At 43.7% G+C, this 18,323-nt stretch overlaps 1 protein-coding gene across 1 annotated transcript in view; it reads left to right on the forward strand.

Moving 5' to 3' along the window:
* Positions 1-688: 688 nt before the first annotated feature.
* PTPRJ (protein tyrosine phosphatase, receptor type J) overlaps positions 689-18,323 on the forward strand; it is a 66,371-nt gene continuing 48,736 nt past the window's right edge. The window contains exon 1 of the mRNA XM_027701811.1: positions 689-782. Within this exon, the coding sequence (XP_027557612.1) occupies positions 723-782 (60 nt within the window). The 5' untranslated portion in view covers positions 689-722. The remainder of the gene's footprint in view (positions 783-18,323) is intronic.

Below are 18,323 nucleotides of genomic sequence, written 5' to 3' on the forward strand. Positions count from 1 at the left end.
TTTGGGGGGACTGGCTGGGGGTGATGGATGGTGCAACAAGCGGATCCACTCACTGCAGCAAACGCACGATCCCCTCGGCCGGGCTCATCTGCCCCTTACCCCGCCCGGGGCCCTCTGCGGAGCGCTCCCGCCGGCGGAGGGGCGGCCGGGGCAGCCCCTGGGGCCGGGGTTAACCTCGTGTTACCGCCGACCCTCTCGCAGATCACCCGCCCCCGGGCATCGCCCGAGGGCTAGGGCGCTCCCCGCGCCGCCGCTCCCTCCGGGGGTGCGCACCAAGGCCGGGAAACTTTCGGAGGGAACCACTTCCTCGCCCGCTCTGCTGGGGGGGAGATGTCAGATGCCAGGCGGGAGAGAGGGAGGGGTGAAGGCGGGGAAGGGCCAGCCGCAGACCCTCCGCCCGCTGCAAGACGGCCATTTAAGCCCTGGGCGAGGAGCCGGCGGGAGGAGGTGAGAAGCGGCGGCGGAAGGAGGTGACCATCCCGGCTCTCCAGCAGCCGCTGTCCCGCTCGCCCCCTCACTCCGCCCCGCGCACGGCTTCCCCCGCGGCTCCCGTCCCCCCGCCTTTCCGTGGGGCGGGCAGCGCTGGAGGGAGCGGCGGCGGGCGGGGCGCGGGGGAGGGCCGGGGCGCCGGGCGGTGCGGGGCGGCAGCCCGGCCATGTCTCCGGCGGAGGCGGCGTCGGGCTGAGCGGCCGTGCGCGCAGCGGGGAGCGCTCTCCGCCACCATGAGGCGGCTGCCGCTGCCCCTGCCTTGCCTCCTCCTGCTGCTGCTGCTGCCGGCCGAGGTGAGACGCCGTGCGGGAAGCGGGGGTCTGCCGCACCTGCCCCCGCCGGGGCTGCCCCGCCGCGCTGGGGGGAGCGGGCGGCCGGCGGGGCAGGTGTGCGGCCGGAGCTCGGGCTTTGTCCCGCAGCGGCTCTGCCGGTGCCGCCCGGGGAGGGCAGGGGAGGCTCGGGGGCCCGCGGCGCTCACCTGGGGCGGGATCCCCGCGGCCTCGGCTTCCGCCGGCGGTCCCCGCCTGTCCCCCCCCGGGGGGTCTGAGCCCCGCCCGGCCGCAGCGGCGGGGATGTGGTCGGGTGAGTCCCTGCGGTACAGTCGCGTGGCTCCTGGCGGGGCGTGAGGCTGCCCCGGTTGTTTACCCCGCTAAAAGCTGCCTTAGGTAGAACAGGGACGGCTCCCGTCTCCCCAGCGTTGTAGCCTGCCGTCCTCGTGTCGCTGCTGGTTAATTAGTAATAGGTTATTTGCGCATTGTCCGTGGCGGTAGTGCACATCACCCGCTGGGTTACAGCCTTCAGGATCAGTGTGGAGTTTCCACGGGAAAATCCTGCCCTGTGCAGAGTGAGCAGACCTGGCGATGCAAGGCAGCAGGAGGACTTTGCCTCCACACTTGGGTTTGAGGCCCCACTCTGTTCCCAGGTGTGTTTCAGGATGTTCTTCCAAGAACACTTTTCAGTGATGTAAATCAGAATCGCTTGCCAGGTGACCCACTGACAGAGTGCTGGCATAGACTTTCACCCCGTGCTTCTCTCAGCTGATAGATTCCTAGTGTTCCCGCAGGAACGCTTCATGACTGCTGTGAATGCTAATGTTTTGGGGCTTCTTGAACTTTTGCTTTCAGATGTACCTGCTTGGCCTTTCTGCCTCAACAGTTTCTGCTACAGTAGTGTGAATGTGTATTGGTATGGACCAAGGTGCTCAGTAATTTTTGGTGACAGTTCTGCCTGAGAGCTGCAGAACAGAACTGTACCACTGCTTTAGTTTAACTATTTTTTCTCCTATCTTACACTGGTGCTGGCTTGTAATTGAAGCCAATGACTACTGTAAACCTTTGCTTCCTTCTCCTTTTGTGTCTTTCAGTTTGAGGTACCTTGCAGTGTTTTGTCATTCCATCTCTGTTTGTTCTTGTACCAAGCCTAGGTTTAAAAATCTCTTCTAAATAAGAGCTAGAACTGAATTGGATATTGAAGTATCCCAGCATTTTGGAAAAGCTCAGAGCAGGCCTGGATTGTCCTTGGGTATAGCCTTGCAGGATCTGTCTGCTGTGACCTCTATGGTTTGTAGTTTTTCTTCTCCAGCTGAATCTTGTGACATAATGATCTACTTCTAACATTTTCTAAGCCAGGGTCTTAATTGGTGTCTAGTATAATTAATAATAACATGAAAAAAAATGGACCCTCTCCTCAATTACATGTAGTTATATTTATGAATTCATCATCTTGGGACCCGGCTGCAGATCCTTGGGTAGGTCCTGTCATCCGCAATGGTATCGGAGTTCCCATCAACAGGAGGACACATCTGCAGATTCTGGTGTGGCTCATAATTTTAGGTAGGAGCTCCCCAGCTCCTGGTGTCATTACTGAAAACTGAGAAGACAGCAGTCTCAGTTGTGACTTTAGGTGTACCTGTGAATGTGAAAGCTGATGCAAGGAAGTCTCCATTCACCAGACTTCTTAGCTAGTGCTGATCAGCACCTGGTGGAATTCTGAACATTAGGAGCACTTGCTTGATCTACAGAGAGAGAGGTGGGAAGAAAGGCCCCTTAGGAGCTTTTTCCTTAGAGTAATAAGGAAAGTCCTTGCTGATGGTGTGATTCTGCAAGTCATCCACCGATTTGAAATGACTAAATTTCCCTGTGTTCACTTACGGAAGGTAGGGTAGGATCGCTCACGTGTGCAAAGGTCATTTATATAGCCCGTAAGCAATAAGGGTGCAGAATAAAGCTTTGCTTGGATGGAATCCTGACTTTAAGCACCATAGTCTTGTCCATACCAAGATGTCAGGATGTTCTCTAACAGGGCACACTTTTGCTCTTTGTGTTGGGTTCTTTGCATAGGCTAAGGCAGATATTGGAGTTGGCAGTTGTCGCTTGTGGTGTGGCATGTGCTCAGGTACAGGGACGTGGCCTGGGGCTACCTGGTGAGGTATTTAGCTGGTGTAAGAAGATGACAGCAGCTGGCAGGACTGTCAGGCATGTGGCACGAGCTGGACTTTGTGTGTTGCCAGTAAGAACTATTGCCTCTTGTCTACAGTCTCCCAGCCAGCCCCTGAGTGGAAAGGCGGCAAGTTGGATGGAAGTGGCTCTTGGCTGGATCTGGCCTCTGCACTGCCTTTCAGATGACTGTGGGGTCGGTGAGGGGACAGCAATCCTTACACAGACAGCATTGTCGGCCCAAATACACGCAAGGACTGGGAAGCAGCCTGAGCTATGGAATGACTGTGTCGTGGCAGATCTGGAGGGGTGTGACTGGCATATGATCTTTCTGTGGTGTCTTTTACTCAAGGATAAGCATCTTCTGTATTTTTGATTAATTCCAACAGAGTGGGCAAGGTTGGAGTTGTTTGAAAACAAACCTTGCTGTGTGTTTTTATTGAGAGTGATTATATTACTGATAATGACAACTAATGTCTACTACTAAAAGAGCAACAGACTTTTAAGCTCTGGTGTTTGTGTGCTTGTTTTGGTGCTTAGAATTATAAATGCCTTTTATGTGGACCTAATAGCTTGTTCTTACAGCTTATTCCATGCACAGAACTACTGATACTGTGTGAGTTGATTATATAGGATTATGACTTAATTACTGGTCTGAATTTCCAACTGAGGAATTTAAATGAAGAACCGTCTTATCTCAAATGTGGGCTTGCCATGTGTGCATGTTGTATATAAGATAACTTCTGCTATATATTGGTCATTATTAATCATCCTTAATCATTCTTGTTGATTATTCTCCTGTATAGTAGTCTAAATTTTAGTTTGTGAAATTATTCTGGGTTATCTTCAGCACGTGCACGAAATACTTAATAGTAAGTACCATCTAACAAAAATATTTTGCAAATACTTTATGATAGGTCTACATACAGCTCATTTAGAGGCTTTGAAAAGAATAAAGCTTTAGAAATGTGAGGCTCCCTTGCTGCTACTATACGTGCACTTCTAGGGTAAAACCTTTAATGGCCACTATTAGAAACAAGGGTATGAGCATCGCTTATCTGGAGACCTGAGCAGGCCTGAACATACACAGCATAGGCCAGAAAGAGAAGCTGTAGCTGTGAACTGAGTTTGCTTGTGTCGGAGGAGCTTAGAAATATACTTTTCATCTGTCAGGACAAGTTATTTTTATATGATGACTGACTGTTGATGCTGAAGTGCAAGGGCTTTCATTTTTGTCTAAAACTGCAACACAGGTTAATTTCCTGTGCTTCTTTATGTTCTTCACAAAACCCCACAACACAAGCACCTTCTGCAGTACTCAATAGATGCTTTGTTTCCAGCGTGGCATGGATGTGCGTAGTGCTTCCTTAGCAGCATAGGCTGGCTGCACATTGCAGCACACTCAGATGATTTCCAATACTTTGTGTCTCCAACCAGCAACACACAACAAAATATCTTCTTCTGCATGTTTGAGATCACAATTCAGGCCCACAGTGGAAATGTTGCCTGTGCAAACAGACACGCTATTATTAGTACTTCCTCAATTATGTGAGCTACATGCAAGTCTTTGTTGAGAATTTTCATGGCATGTAATTTTTTTTGGTTGGAGCTTCTAAATATGAATGGAATTGCTACTGTTTTAAAATCTTTGGTGGTTCATTGTATAGGGCATAATCCATATAATTTTAATCTATGCATTTCCTTCTTTCTGCTAGAATTACAGTGTATCGTAGAGTGAGCATTTTGACAGTGTTAGAGAGTGGTTGGGGACTGGGAATTTGATGTTTGTAGGTACGAAGCCCATCTCATGTTGTTTACTTGGGGTTTATGCTTGCCTGCTTGAAAGAAGATTCCCAATATGAGCCAAGGAGAGAGAAGCCATTAAAACAGTCAGTGGCTGCACATCTGGTTGTTAGCCTGATGTGACTGCTTTTAGTTAGACTCCAAAATTTGAATGTAAATAGTAGCTTGAACATCATGAAAGGTTGCTGGAAGTGTAGGAGGAGCTATTTGAATTTTCTCTATCAGAGAGGGCCTACTTCTACGTAGAAATGGGAGAGTGAAAGAGAACCTTGCCTTAAATGGAGCTATCAGTAGGAAATTAATTTCCAGCAGGAGGTGACTGTGCAGGGGAGGACTTTAATTGGTGGGGGGGAAGACAATGAAATGTAGGTGAGCATGTGCTAGTATGAAGTGATAGAAAACAAAGAGTGTTGGGAAAGAGTGATCAGGCATGTGCAGGAAGAGAAGAACAAAACAGATGCACTGTTCTGGAAGGCTGCACTGAGGCTTTTCTCTAAGTGCTTTCCAGCTGTTCCCAAATGTATCTGCACATAAACAGGCCCCCTGGGGCTATTAATCCAAAATTCCAGGAGAAAATCCAAGATTAAGTGGGAAAAGTATTTCTGTAATCCAACAAAGAATGGACATGTATATGGGGTCCAACTAGAGCTAAATTGATAAATTTGTGGCCTCATTTAGTTGTCTTCTCTGCCATTTGTGGGCATCCAGTGGAAAAGGCAGGGGAAGATATGTCCATTTGTCCTTCCACAAATGTTGGTATTTGGCACATCACTGAATGTAATTAGGGTTATTTTCCTACCATCACCAGGAAATTGGAGGAATCCCTTGATATTAGAAACCACACAGTTCAACCATCGCTGTTTTCCTTCTGTGCTCTATGTGAAGATACCAAGGGCCCACGTAGGAAAGCCTCTTTTTCCACCTGTAGCAATGCAGTAGGAGAGAAGGTAACAGGAGAAAAGGTAACTGTGCTTTTAACTGCATCTCAGGATAGAAGAAATTGTACTTACAGCTATAAATGGAGGAATGCTGGTGTCTGCTGTGGTAACGGACCTGTGGGGTCTGGAACTGGCTTTGGCTTTACATGGTGCTTCAAACCCAGTTGGTATGTGTGGGGAAGAGGGCTAAAGCCTGTGTTTGGCATGAGTGCTACTGTAGCAAGGAGAAGGGACTACTGTAAGGATCACCTTCAAACTCTCCTAGTCAATGCTTAGAAGTCCTTTTCTCTCCAGTGCTACCTATCTGCTTGTTCTCAGTCTCCTTTTCCTGTTCTTCTCATACCTCCCATTTGTTTGGTACACGTGTGACTTTTCTCATTGTTTTGTACAGTTTTAACCAAACTGAACAACTAAAAGAAATACCTAGTATGTCACTAGGAAGTTCCTAATGCATGTAAAGTTTTTGTTGTGTACTGCATCTGAGCTTCTATTTTAAGGTTGAGAATGTGGGAGTTTTCTTTACATGTAGGGTTGGGCGTTTTGTTTATTGGAAGGTCTTAATGGTTTTTTGGTTGATTGGTTTGGCTTTGTGGTGTGCAGGAGAATGCTGTCAACATAGTGTAGTACTATTTTCTCTGTACTCTGCACCATATGGGCCAGGGATTGAGTATAAGGAATAATTTGTGTGAACTTAACCCCTATTTCCCCCATTGAAGGTAAGAATTTCTTGCTTCTGAGACTGTAAAATCATCACGTAAAGACTTGAGCATCAGGTCTAGAGCTTATTGTAAGTTACAGTCTGTCTGTAGCCTGGTAAGCAGATGCAAACTCTTAGTGTATCTGTGTTGGAGGCCGTGGGTGCTTGAGGAAGGGCAAGGGTGACATGTGGTCCTGGCTCTGAGAGTCTCTTCTGAGCCCAGAAGTGCTGGAGCCCTCCCTCCCATCATAGCCCAGGTGAGCGGAGGGGCATAAGTGCCTGGGAGCTTGTCCCTTTTAGGCTGCTGTATTTTTATCTACAACACAGCTGGCTCTGTGATTAGGTGCATTCACAGATTAATTCCTTACTTCCTTTTGGCAGTATTTTGGTAGGGTTTTCTTTGTGTCTGCCGGGTTGCAAGCAGTTGGGCTAAACCTCCAAAGAGGGCACTCCCATTATTTGTGGGAGTTTATTTGTGCAAACCAGCTTTGTGGAAACCCAGTGTGTCCTTGGTCATTGAGGGATCATAGCTTGGCATGGGTTTAAATGCATATTTAAAAACCTCTACTTCTACTAGTTCAGCGGGACTTTTTATGGTTTTGTTTGTTTTTTGTTTTTTGTTTTTTTTAATAGAACGTGTCGAGATGAATCACTTGTGGTTGTCTTGGTAGATGAGTGGTAAGATAGGGGACTTTGCACACCTGTAGGAACACTCCTAGCCAAGGTTATGATGTTACACATGTTGCTCTGTTTGCCGATGGTTTGTCTCTTTGTAGATGTCTCTGGAGGGTGTTTGCACACAGGAATGCTGGTGACTTTTGTTTCTGCATTCCCCATCATGGTGGAGCTTCGGCTGAACTTTGTCATTATTTCCTCTTGTGTACTTGGATTCTACTAAGTTACAGCATTTTGAATAATCTTCCTTGTTTATTTTCTTACGTACACACATGAACAGGTCACTGCTGGCAAGTCTATTTCAGCATACCTGCTTTTGAGTCCTCTTTTTTCAGATTATGATTTCTACCAGCTCTGTTTCTGGAAATAAGGGGAGAGCCGTGGAGAGGATACCCAGCTGGAGGATTGGTTTGTGAGTGCTGTATTGACTAATGAGACAGGAGGATGCTGCAAAGGATGGGGCAGCAGGCCATTGCCAGAGAATGCAGCAGCTCAGTTTTGGGGCAGGCCAACTTGCATGTGCAGCAAAGCATGGAACCATATATGATTTTACAGACTGGGAAAGCTTTCTGCTGCTTCCCTGAAGCAGTTGTGCCTGCAATGTCAGTAGTCCCTATAGGTAAATGGAAGTTGCTTCTTCTTTGCTGCCCTTCTCCCCCAGGGTTTCCTTGTGCCCGAAGCGGCTCACACAATTGATTCCCAGACCGTTCCCTTGAAATTTTGAACTTAATTTTGCCAAAGATACCATGATAAGAAGGGCAAAGGGGAAAACTGTGAGACTTTATTTTAGTTAGCTTCATCTGCCTGCAGCCTGTATCAGCTGAAGTACAATTGACTTGTTAGTTACTGTCTGATTTCATAATAAGAGAGATCACATCATTTGTGTAAACTTGCTCTGCTTTGTGCAAGGTAGCCTGTGTGTTTTTGAAGTGAAAAGAGCGGGGAGGATGCTAGAGTGGTAAGTAGTGTCCATCTGAAAATAGACCACCAGCTACATCCTGGGACAGGAATAATAGCCCTGATAGGAAAGGGGGCCAGTTTGCTATGCTGGCAGGGATTTGGGGCAAATGACCTCTCTGAGACCAAGATGTACCTTTGGCTGACAAAGAGAAGGACTTCTTATTACCCTCTGGGATGCAGGTGAAAGAAATACACATTAGCAGACAGTAGCAGTGTGGAACCATCGAAAGGCATTGACTCAGCCTTGCTGGTGGTTTTATTACAGTATTAGGCATGCCGTGGTTTCAGTGTACTTTTTACACATTAAAATGTGACTTATTATGAAAAACACTGTGAAGGGAAAAAATGGGTGCCTGTGGCTGGCATCAAATTTACATATGTATCGTTTCATTGTGTTAAGAAGGGAGTTTAGGGTTTTCCTCCTTTTGAAATCATGCTTTCTGATTCTGCAGGAGCTTTACATACTTATAAATACCTCAAACTGAGAACAGCAATAAATTGATAGGGTCCTTTTAGATCATCAAATTCTGTTTTCTGTAGGTTTTTTTTCTTCTAGTGAAAACAGATAAGGGAATTCTAATGTCTTCCTGACACTACACATATTATAATCGTCCATTTATAACCAAGTTTGGAATCAGGTTCATGGCTTCCCTGCTATGTGAGTTACTCTTTCGAAATTCTAGTGTTCTTTCCATCTCCTCACAGGGTCAACTGCTTCTTCTAATACTAGGCCTGAAGTTCAATACCAATAAAAATGTCCTTGTTTTGATATGATTTTTTTGTGAAGTAGGCTGTGCCTGGTTAATTGAGGTCTTTGATGGTTTCACCTTCTATGGATTTATACTTTTTTTTTTCGGAAAGGAGAAATATGGGAAGTGTAGCCACAGTTTCCTTTCCACAGTCTTTGTAAATGTGTATCTTCAACAAAACCCCCCACACCAAAAAAATAAAAAGCTCTTTCTTTGGGGAAGTTCATTGTCTTTGGTTCAGTTTGCATAACTCTTTGAGGGGAATTTACCTCTAGGGTCTAGTTCCATGCTGATGGGCACCAGGGCGAAATAAGCTTTGAGGTCAGAATCTGGCCTTTTTAGCTGGCATACTATGGATGCCACAGACACAGACCTGGTGTTTTAGACTCAGGGTTTCTGACAGATGTTGCATCTGACAGCTGAAGAAAGGAGGCTGACATACTCTCACATGAGATAAAGGAGCAGCATCAATATTTGCCAAATAAAAGTATTCTTTTTTATTATTATTATTCATTTTCTCTCTGCAGTTCAAAATCCTATTTCTGAGATGAAAGAAAATAAAAGGGAAAATTTTTGTGGAATTTCTTTTTGCATTTTTTTAAAGTGAGTGATAGACTATCCAGTTATTCTTTCTAATTAACCTTGTACTAGTTTTAAGACTTCTAACAATCAACTAAAAAAACCTACACTTTGTTGGTACTATTAAATCAAACATGTTCACTTGAGTGATCAGTGATGAGTTAAATGTATTGCTACATCTGTGTTAGAATAATTGAAACTATCTCTAAGCCCATGCAAAGCACTGGTAGGTATTGGTATTGTGAATGTGTTAACTGAAATCCAATTTTAAGAAATAATTATGGGAAAGGACAAGGCTGTAAGATCTGGAATTAGATCTGTTGGGCCTTTGTTCTTTAATCTCCATAACAATGCAGGTAATTGTATGTATATAATAAATCTCAACAATAGTCTCCTTTGTCCCTATTAAAGGAAAGAAAACTTTCCTTTGTCTGTAACTTATCAAGGACTTGCATTTGGACATGTTAAAATTTCTGGGAGATAGTTCCAGATAAAAAAGCTAGCCAGCTAACAGAAGCAGAAAAAAAGTTCTTTTATGTGTTGAATCCGTTTGGAAATGGACCATTTTGTCCAGCTTAACAGTTACAGATGAAATATTGTTATAAAATGTTTAGCCATTTCTTCGTAAGGCAAGACTTTAATGGCCAAGTCCTCCAGCACCATGTTAGTGCATTTTTATCTTCTTGTCTTTTTCTCCAGCTGTAACTATCTTTCACAATAGCTGAAAGGTAGTTGATCTAAAATATAAATGTCTTAGCGTATTTTTTATGGATTTGAGACTGTGTAATGAAAGTGTAATTGCTTCTGAGCTTTTATTGTGTGTGCCTGATTCCTCTGTGACACTCTAATTTCTGATGTCTGCTATACACTAGTCGTAAAATATCCACAGTAAAGAAGCTAATAATCAGCTCTCTGTAGTCATGACATTGAAAGCCTAAAATACTTGGGGAAAAAAAAAGCTGTATCCTTAACTAACTTTATAATAATGTGCTTTAAAAAAATCACCAAACATCCAAACTAAAAAAAATCCCCCAGCCAGGCATTATATGCTTTTGGTGATTAAAATATCATTAGTTTATTAAAATAACTAACTAAAATATAATTAGTTTATTGTACTCTGTATTAAGCTAACTTTCTTCTTCTTTCTTGTCTCCAATATTTTGTGAAGTTCTGACACTGCTGATGAGAGTATTATGTGCTGAGCTTTAGCCAGCAGCAAATATTTGCAGGTGGATGCAATATCTGGAACAGCCTTAGGCGATACTCATTTCCCAGTACTAAAAGACAGTTCTACGGTATGTGGTTTAACTGGTATTTATTTAACTATTGTCTTCTGACTCAGTCTTCATAATTTTACTTGTATCTGTTCAACTTATTTCCTGGTTCAGTGTGTGAAGCATAACACTGCAGGAGGAGTGAGCAGGAGGTCAGAGCTGATACTTATTTAGTGCAGAGCATGTTTTCCCCTCTTCTCCACCAATAAAATAATTCTCTTCTAAATTTCTGGAAGTTTGAGCAGTCTACCAAAAAAAAAAATAAAGAGGGCGTTCTTTTCATTGACTTGCACTGTTTTGGTTTTCGGCTTGCAGGAAGGGACTGCTGTCCATCTAGCAATGAAGTTATTAAGTCATTAAGTTAATGATTAAGTGATTTACACAGAGCAGCCCCTGCTCAATCCTAGCAAAGCCATTGCCTGCTTGCTGTGCTGTTACTGGACAGAAGGTCATTTTTGAAAACCTTTGCTGTGCCCCACAGGTTATGCTTGCATGCAGAATCATGTGCAGTGCATTTGTGATTTATAAGCAGTGATTCGTCTGATGCCTAAGTTTAGGACTAGTTACAACAACTGAGACAGTTGCTACTCTTTATTTATTTTCTATCTCCTCTTCAAGTTAAGAAGAAGAATAAGTTGTAATGCCCAGCTCTGCTAAAGACCAGTGGCTGCAGATGATGTGTCTCCCATACTGCTGTTCCTGCTAGCTGGCTGCCCTAGTTGCTGCTTCTCTCTCCTAAATGACTTTTTTAATTGAAAAAAGGGAAGATGAAAAAGAAAACAGATATCTCATCTGTAGACATTTATTCAGTACTTGCTACATGTGGTATTTGTCACTATTGTCTTCAGATTTCATCAAAATTAATTCCAACTATGTTAATCTGAGTTTTGCAGTGAAAACTGGGCAGTTGAATGTTTTGTCTTCTCCCGTAGAAATGTGTGGAAAAGATGGGAGATAAGATACTGCCAAACTTCAGTTTCCCTTTTGAGCAAAGACCTCCTACTTTTTCCTTTCCCAAAGTTTTCATCTTCCAAGGAATCCATAGGACTGATAAAATCGAGATGCGGTTTTGATGATTAAGTTAATGACTGAGGAGTTTTAGGACTTACAGTAGGTTGTTGTGTCAATATTTGTCTGAGGACATGGGATCTGCTCACTCCTCATATCTTCTCTTCACCCTTTCCTCCCTTTTATTGCACTAGTTGTGTTTTGTGACCTGGAGGTTGTAAATGCCATGGGACATTGCATTTGTACATGGCTACTACTAAGGAATCTTGATGGGGTTGGGATCTCTGGCAATGACTTCAAAATAGAAATCTTTCTCAGTCAACAAGTTCATGTAGGAAGTCAGCATAGTGCCCCACCACACCTGTCTGCACCTGAATCCACCAGGATTCAGTTCTGCTCACCAACTGTATCAAAAATGAGAGCTGGAGGGGAAAAAAAGCTTCCTTCATACAACTTCCTCTATTTTGTGAATACAGTGTTCCTTTTTGATCATGAATGGGTTATAAATCAGACAAAAGCTGGGTTGTGGGGTCTCATTGCTTTCTTCTCTAAGTGAATTGGCTAATTCTTGGTGAGTTTGTAGCTAGGAAAGGCATTCCTTACATCACAGATGGGGAAGGGGTTCTTATGCTGTGAGAAAGACATTCACCTCTAGACACAGGGCAGCCTGTGGTAAACCACTTGATTGCTTGGGAAGAGGGAGTAGGAGTGTGATTGAGGCTGCACAAAACCTTGGCAGGCATTTAATGGGACAGCGAATATACTTGGTGTGTCATGGAGCAAGTCCCACTTGTCAAACAGCTGCTTATAGCAAGTCAGGGCAGTGGGAGGCATCGGGATGCTGGGGAGCAAACTGTGCCTCTGACCTTATGAAGGGATGGTACATGGCAGTGCAGATCCTGCTGAGAAATTGAGGCTAAAGATAGCAACCCTTATATTCAAATGGTGCAAAAATCAGTATGCTGGTAAAATGTCTGTTGTAAATGGCTTCCATCAGGCTGTTCCAGCTCTAGACAGTGTGTATTGTACAGAACCGAAACAAACCTGTTGTTGCCTTTATGCAGCAAATGCTGCTTTTTGCTGAGGAACAAAATCTACAGTTTGTTTCTGGATGTCCTGTAGTGCTGTTACTGGTCTTGTGGGCAGTCTGTGGTTTGTATGTATTGGGTGGTGTTTGGAGGACTCTAATTTGAGATGTTCCTGTCCCTGCTTTAATGCAGTGGAGAGAGCTAAACTAGAACCGTGTGTGGGTACAGTTGAGGAGGACATGGAAAAGCAAGTGTATGAGAGGCTACTTGAGCTTGGGGTGTATTCACTCTTTCATCATGTCCACCTCTATGGAACCAAAAGCAAAGACAAGTTTCTAAAGAAAAGGAAATATGTTGTTGGGGGAGGATGATGAGTAAACACAAAGTGGACATGAGGAGCAAGATCGCTGCAGCCTACGTAAATTAACAGCGTGTCTCAGCTGTTGAAGCAGTGCCCAAGTATGTGCTGTTTCGTTACACAGAGCTGAACTATATTTTCTCTGAAATAAAACTGACCAGTCCACCTCCTTCTTTTTAATTACATCCTGTTGGGATGAGACATCCCTTCCTGAAATGAGAGAAAGATAAAATTCACACATGCGCCTCAGACCTTTGCATACTTGACGGCTGTGATAATATGGCACTATCCTCTGTAATTTGGGTACTGCTTAAAAGTGATAAAAGGCATTTCTACACAGCTAGTGTTGAACTTGCAGGCTCTTGCTATGTGAGATCACCAGCTGTGTGCTGCTTACAACGAGGTGATGATAATTGGTGTCTGCTGATGGTCAACCCATGATGATCTGAAAGCTTAAGGAGGAGTGAGCCTGTCTGGTTCATCTCCTACACCACACTGTAGCAAAGTCTCCAGTCTCTACAGTGACTGCTATTGAGGGGAGGATGTGATTGGCGTTACTGTTTGCTTGTTTGTAATTCAGGGTATTGCTCAAAGCTCTCTAGATAAGAGTGGGGTTACTTTGTTTGTTGTGAAAATGAATAGGAAGGCAATCTGTTCTGAAATGCCCAAATGAATGTTATTATAAGCATGTTCATGTGTAAACACACAGTCTGAATTTAGGGGTCATTCCTATGGCTGCATAATCCGTCTCTGAAGACCTAGGAAGTGTTGGAATTAAAGATGCACATTTGACTTTAATCTGCCCCTTTCTAAAGGATGGAGGGAGGGCCTAGAGCCATGCGTTGTTCTCCCCCTCAGCATTCTGAGCTGACTTTGCTCAGTGCCAGCCCCCTCATCACAGAATGCTGTTGTAGACACTTCAGCTTGCCTGGATGCATTTTGGGATGCAGATGGAGGATGTCCCAGTGCAGCTCCCCCTATACAGCCTTGCCAAGAAGTGGATTTGTCTGCTTGGATTTTGGGGCAGCTTTTCAGCTGAGGTGAAAATCTGCCCAGCTGGGTTCTGGGGGCATTGCAGCTGAGCAGCTGCCTGGGAAGATGACCCACTGGTGCCTTGCAGACCTGGATCCTGTCCCATAGGATTAACTTCCTGGTTTGACTTTAGACTTTAGACCTCATTACTCAGGACATGGCTGGTGATCCTAACCCTGGGCTGAGTCTGGGTACCATTGCTTGCAGGGAATGACATACTTGGGTACCATGGCAATGCACACCTGGCTGGTGGAGCCTCCACCTCCTGCTGTGCTGCCCTGCTCAGCTCCCTGCTCCCCTTTCCATCTTCCCATGCACTTCCCTTACATGTGTCTTCTGGCTATTTCACGTAATTTCTCCCTGTCCTTCTTCCCCAGTCTCCCTCTCCTTCCATGTATAGGTTAGTAAGAATTGCTTACACAGCATCTTTCAGTGCTTGATTTAGCACAGAGCAACTACTAGTAGCTTTATGATGCATTTATTCCCCCCTGCTCCACTTCTGCAAAGGCTCCAATAGCCACAAGTTAATGAAGACTTTTTATTTTGATGTCCCAAGTGTTTCTGATATATGTAAGCTTTTCCTAGCCACAGCAAGGGCAGCCTCAGTGAAAGGAGGACTAAAGGGGTTGCAGAAAGCCCATTTCTTGCCAGACCATAAGGAAAAAAGGTCTTCAGGGTATTTAGCAATTACAGATAATCCTGTTATAACAAAGTGAAAGCTCCACCCATTCTAAGTTTTCTTAATGCAAGTATGGACAGCCTTTCTCATAGCATTTCTCATACTTGTTTCTGAACCAAATACATCTTGTTTTCTAAAGTCTCCTCTGTATATACATAATTTCAGTTTGTCATTTTGATTGAAAATCCTTCCCTAATAGCCCAGTCTTTTACACAGTTCCCTATTATATATTATTTTAGAAACATGGCTGCTTTCATATTTTAGCATTTTTAGCAATACGAAACTTCAGAATATGATTCCTCTTTAAAAAAGTCTATTTCTAAAATTCGGTCCTGTTCTTTACAACTCTTTATCTCCCCCTTTCCTTTTCTACCCACACCTCAAGTCAAATTTTAGGTATGTGGGTGGAATGGGTTTTTAGTAAGGTGGAGGAAACAATTACATGCAGTGATGATGGGGAGGAATAAATGCCTGTTGAGCATGGTAACGAAATATGTTTTTTGCAGAACTCAGATTGTAGTTGCACATGGTATATGGTGTGGCTTCCACCCAAATTTTCTGTCATGCTTCTCTTCGGGTTTGGATATACGTGTCACATAATAGTTTTGTTTAATTTGTATTTATTTAGCTTGCCGAGGAGGAGGAGGAGAGTGTTTTAATTGAAAGCAAAAATTCCTGTGAACCATATGCCTCACTTTTCAGTCAGCTCTAATTAAATTTCTTTTTCCTCCCTGGTTTCAAGTTGTTTCCCCTTTGTGTGCATAAGTGAGAACTTACGTGGGAGATCCCCATCACTGTTATTGTGTCACGGTCCTATTTTATTATCTCATAGTTCCGTCTGTGTTGATCAGACTTGCTAACAAAGATTGTCGTTACAGACACTTTTTTCTATGTTGAAAGAGCTTATGATAAGTTAAATATTGCTTCTGTAGGACCTTTGTATTTCAGAGTGATGATGAAAATCAATATATTGAGCCGCTGGGAAACCTCTGTTCTTAAATGTGGAGGATAAGGCACAAGGGTCTGAAGTAACATAGTGAACTGATGGCACACAGCTTGGACTTGCTGAGTTTCAGTGCTGCTGTGTGATTGCAAGAGGACCCTACTCTTGTCTTCTCTTTCTGCCAAAAAGTCATGTTTAATACTTAAGTCAGTTTTCATATAACTGTTTTATTTCTCATAACTATAAGATAATAGGATACTTTAAGTAGCATTAGCGAGTTCAAGGATATCTGTGTATATATATATCTATATCTATGTGACTGTGTATGCCCACACGTATATATTTGTAAATGTAGAACAGGAGAGAAGAAATGAGCCTTTAGTGAGAAATAATTTATTTTGGTATTTAGTTTTGTTTGTTTAGTATCAAGTATTGTTTGAAGGAGGCTAAAGGAAAAGGAACTCTGTGTTGAGATAAGCAGTAGGAGAATAAAAAAAAAAGACATGTACTTGGCTTAAATGATGTCCAGACTTACTGTGATATTTTCCAGGCACTAGTATTTTCCTTTTTTGTTAAGATTATAAACAGTTGATTTTTGTTGAGTCTACAAAATACAAAGAGCTACAATATTAATACATTTAACTGTTCTTTAAATATGCATTTGAGTGCTTTGTTTTACTCCTCTGTGTTTAAAGAGGAACCTTGATACATCAGGCTTTAACTTCTACAACTGATTAGGGACCCATTAGCTTGACAAATACCCATGTGATTAAGGGCAGGGGGGAAAAAAACTGGTGAATGGAATAGAGAAGTACTTCAATGCATTCACCTGAGGCCCTTACAAGGAATTTTATCAGTAGAACACCACCAGTCTTACTTTAGTGCCTCTTCTGTTTCTGTTAAATCGATCTGGGTGGGATTCTTTTCACAGGCATTTTGTGTACCCACATCTCTGTAACTGAAGAGAAATCAAGCGTTTCTTCCAGCCTCAGCATCCCTGATGTTGGTGTGTCTGCCTGGTAAAAAGGGCTGTGCAGCTGGTGGGGATGTTCAGTGGTGTATATTTGTGAGTGTGGGTTTGTTGTGGGTGTTTGAGCTCAGCAGTCCCTTGCTAGGCTGATCTGTATCCAGTCCAAATCCTTCTCTGGTGTGAAGCTGACGTGTGGCAAATACATCTGAGTGTGGGGATGGAAAGATGGGATGAGAGTTCTGGGGTTCAGCACAGGCACTGAAGGTCTTCCATGCTGAAGCAGAACCTGCTAGCTCGCTTTCCATCCAACCCATTTTAAGGGGAATTTGGGTTTCTTTAATACCCAGGCTCGTGCTTGTTTGGGCCCTAGGGACTATAGCTCATTATATATTGGTTCAACAAGGTGTCATTTGAACTCCAGCAGCCTGTTCTCTGAAGCTTTCGGTCACATCTCTTTGTTTTGCTATCTGGATGATAGCACTGTGAACTTCCTGCTGCAAACAAATAATTTCTGAAGAGGGAGTTAAAAACCCCGTGATGGATTTTATGCTTGCTATCAAGAATGTATTTTCCTATGAAAATGGAATCAATGGACATTTAAGTCACGGTCTACTGCGACATGGTAGAAAATTACTTATCTGTACTGATAGAGCTCTAAGAGGTTGGTTGCAAAGCCTGAATGTTTCTAGATATAGAAATAATGTCATGTTGTTATATCATGGTCTAAGGATATGTTGCCTTCAAATAGGAAAAATACATAATATTGCTTATCTAAAAATGATTCTTTGCAAGAGGCACGTGCCAAGAAGCAGTGCTGGGGAATAAGTTCAGTTATAACCAGAGGGTTTTTATTTTTATTAGCAGAATTGTTTGTGAATGAGCAATGGAGATAGTGACCTACAGGGTTTACAAAATGTGGGAATCTGCCTGTCTAGCCAGCACTATAAATAAATGAGAACGGCTTTTGAAAGATTTTTGTCAGTTCAATGTACATTATTTTGTTTCGGCAAGTCTCCTTTGCTTCACAAGCTCCATTCTGTATATGGTGCTATTTATAACCTGGGGTGGAGGAAGAGTCTCTGGGAGTGGGTGATTCACAGACACAAAATAGGGCCATAAACAATGTTAACACTGTGGCATAATCTGATAAAAGCAGAAACTTGGACAAAGAGTGCAATGCTGTTCCTCACTGGGGCTGTTGTGTGGCAGCTTTTTCTCCCTTTCCACTGACCTTCTCTGACTTGCCAGAAATGCCATCTAGTTTCGCTTTCACAGGGGCCCAGCACTGACTTGCCCAAGGTTAACCTAAGAGCAGTGCTATGGCTCAGCCTTCCCCAGGGAGACTGTCATGCCTGACCCATCTGAAGAGTGTGTGTTGTTGCTGATTTTCTGGGACCTGGAAGGGGAGTCTCCAAGGACTTCAGTAGCTGAGTTATCTGTCTCTGCTGCACCCTGGCCTGGGTGGCTGCAGAGACCTTATGTTCGTGGCCAAAGGTAGAGTAATGATCATATCACAAGCTGGGAGTTGAGGTGATGAGTTAAGGAGATGTGTTCCCTCATGCTGTTCTTTTTGTGGGCACTGTCAGAGGAAATGGGGTGGAGGATTTAGGAAAATATCCTGGAGCTTGTCTATGACTGCTGAGGGACGGAGGGCAGATCAGAGAGGAACTGTTTTAGTAGAGTGAAGCGGTATTTTGAGTGTGTGT

Source organism: Neopelma chrysocephalum, unplaced genomic scaffold (genome assembly GCF_003984885.1).
Source record: "Neopelma chrysocephalum unplaced genomic scaffold, ASM398488v2 Primary Assembly neopelma1_24, whole genome shotgun sequence".
NCBI classification, from domain to species: Eukaryota; Metazoa; Chordata; class Aves; order Passeriformes; family Pipridae; genus Neopelma; species Neopelma chrysocephalum.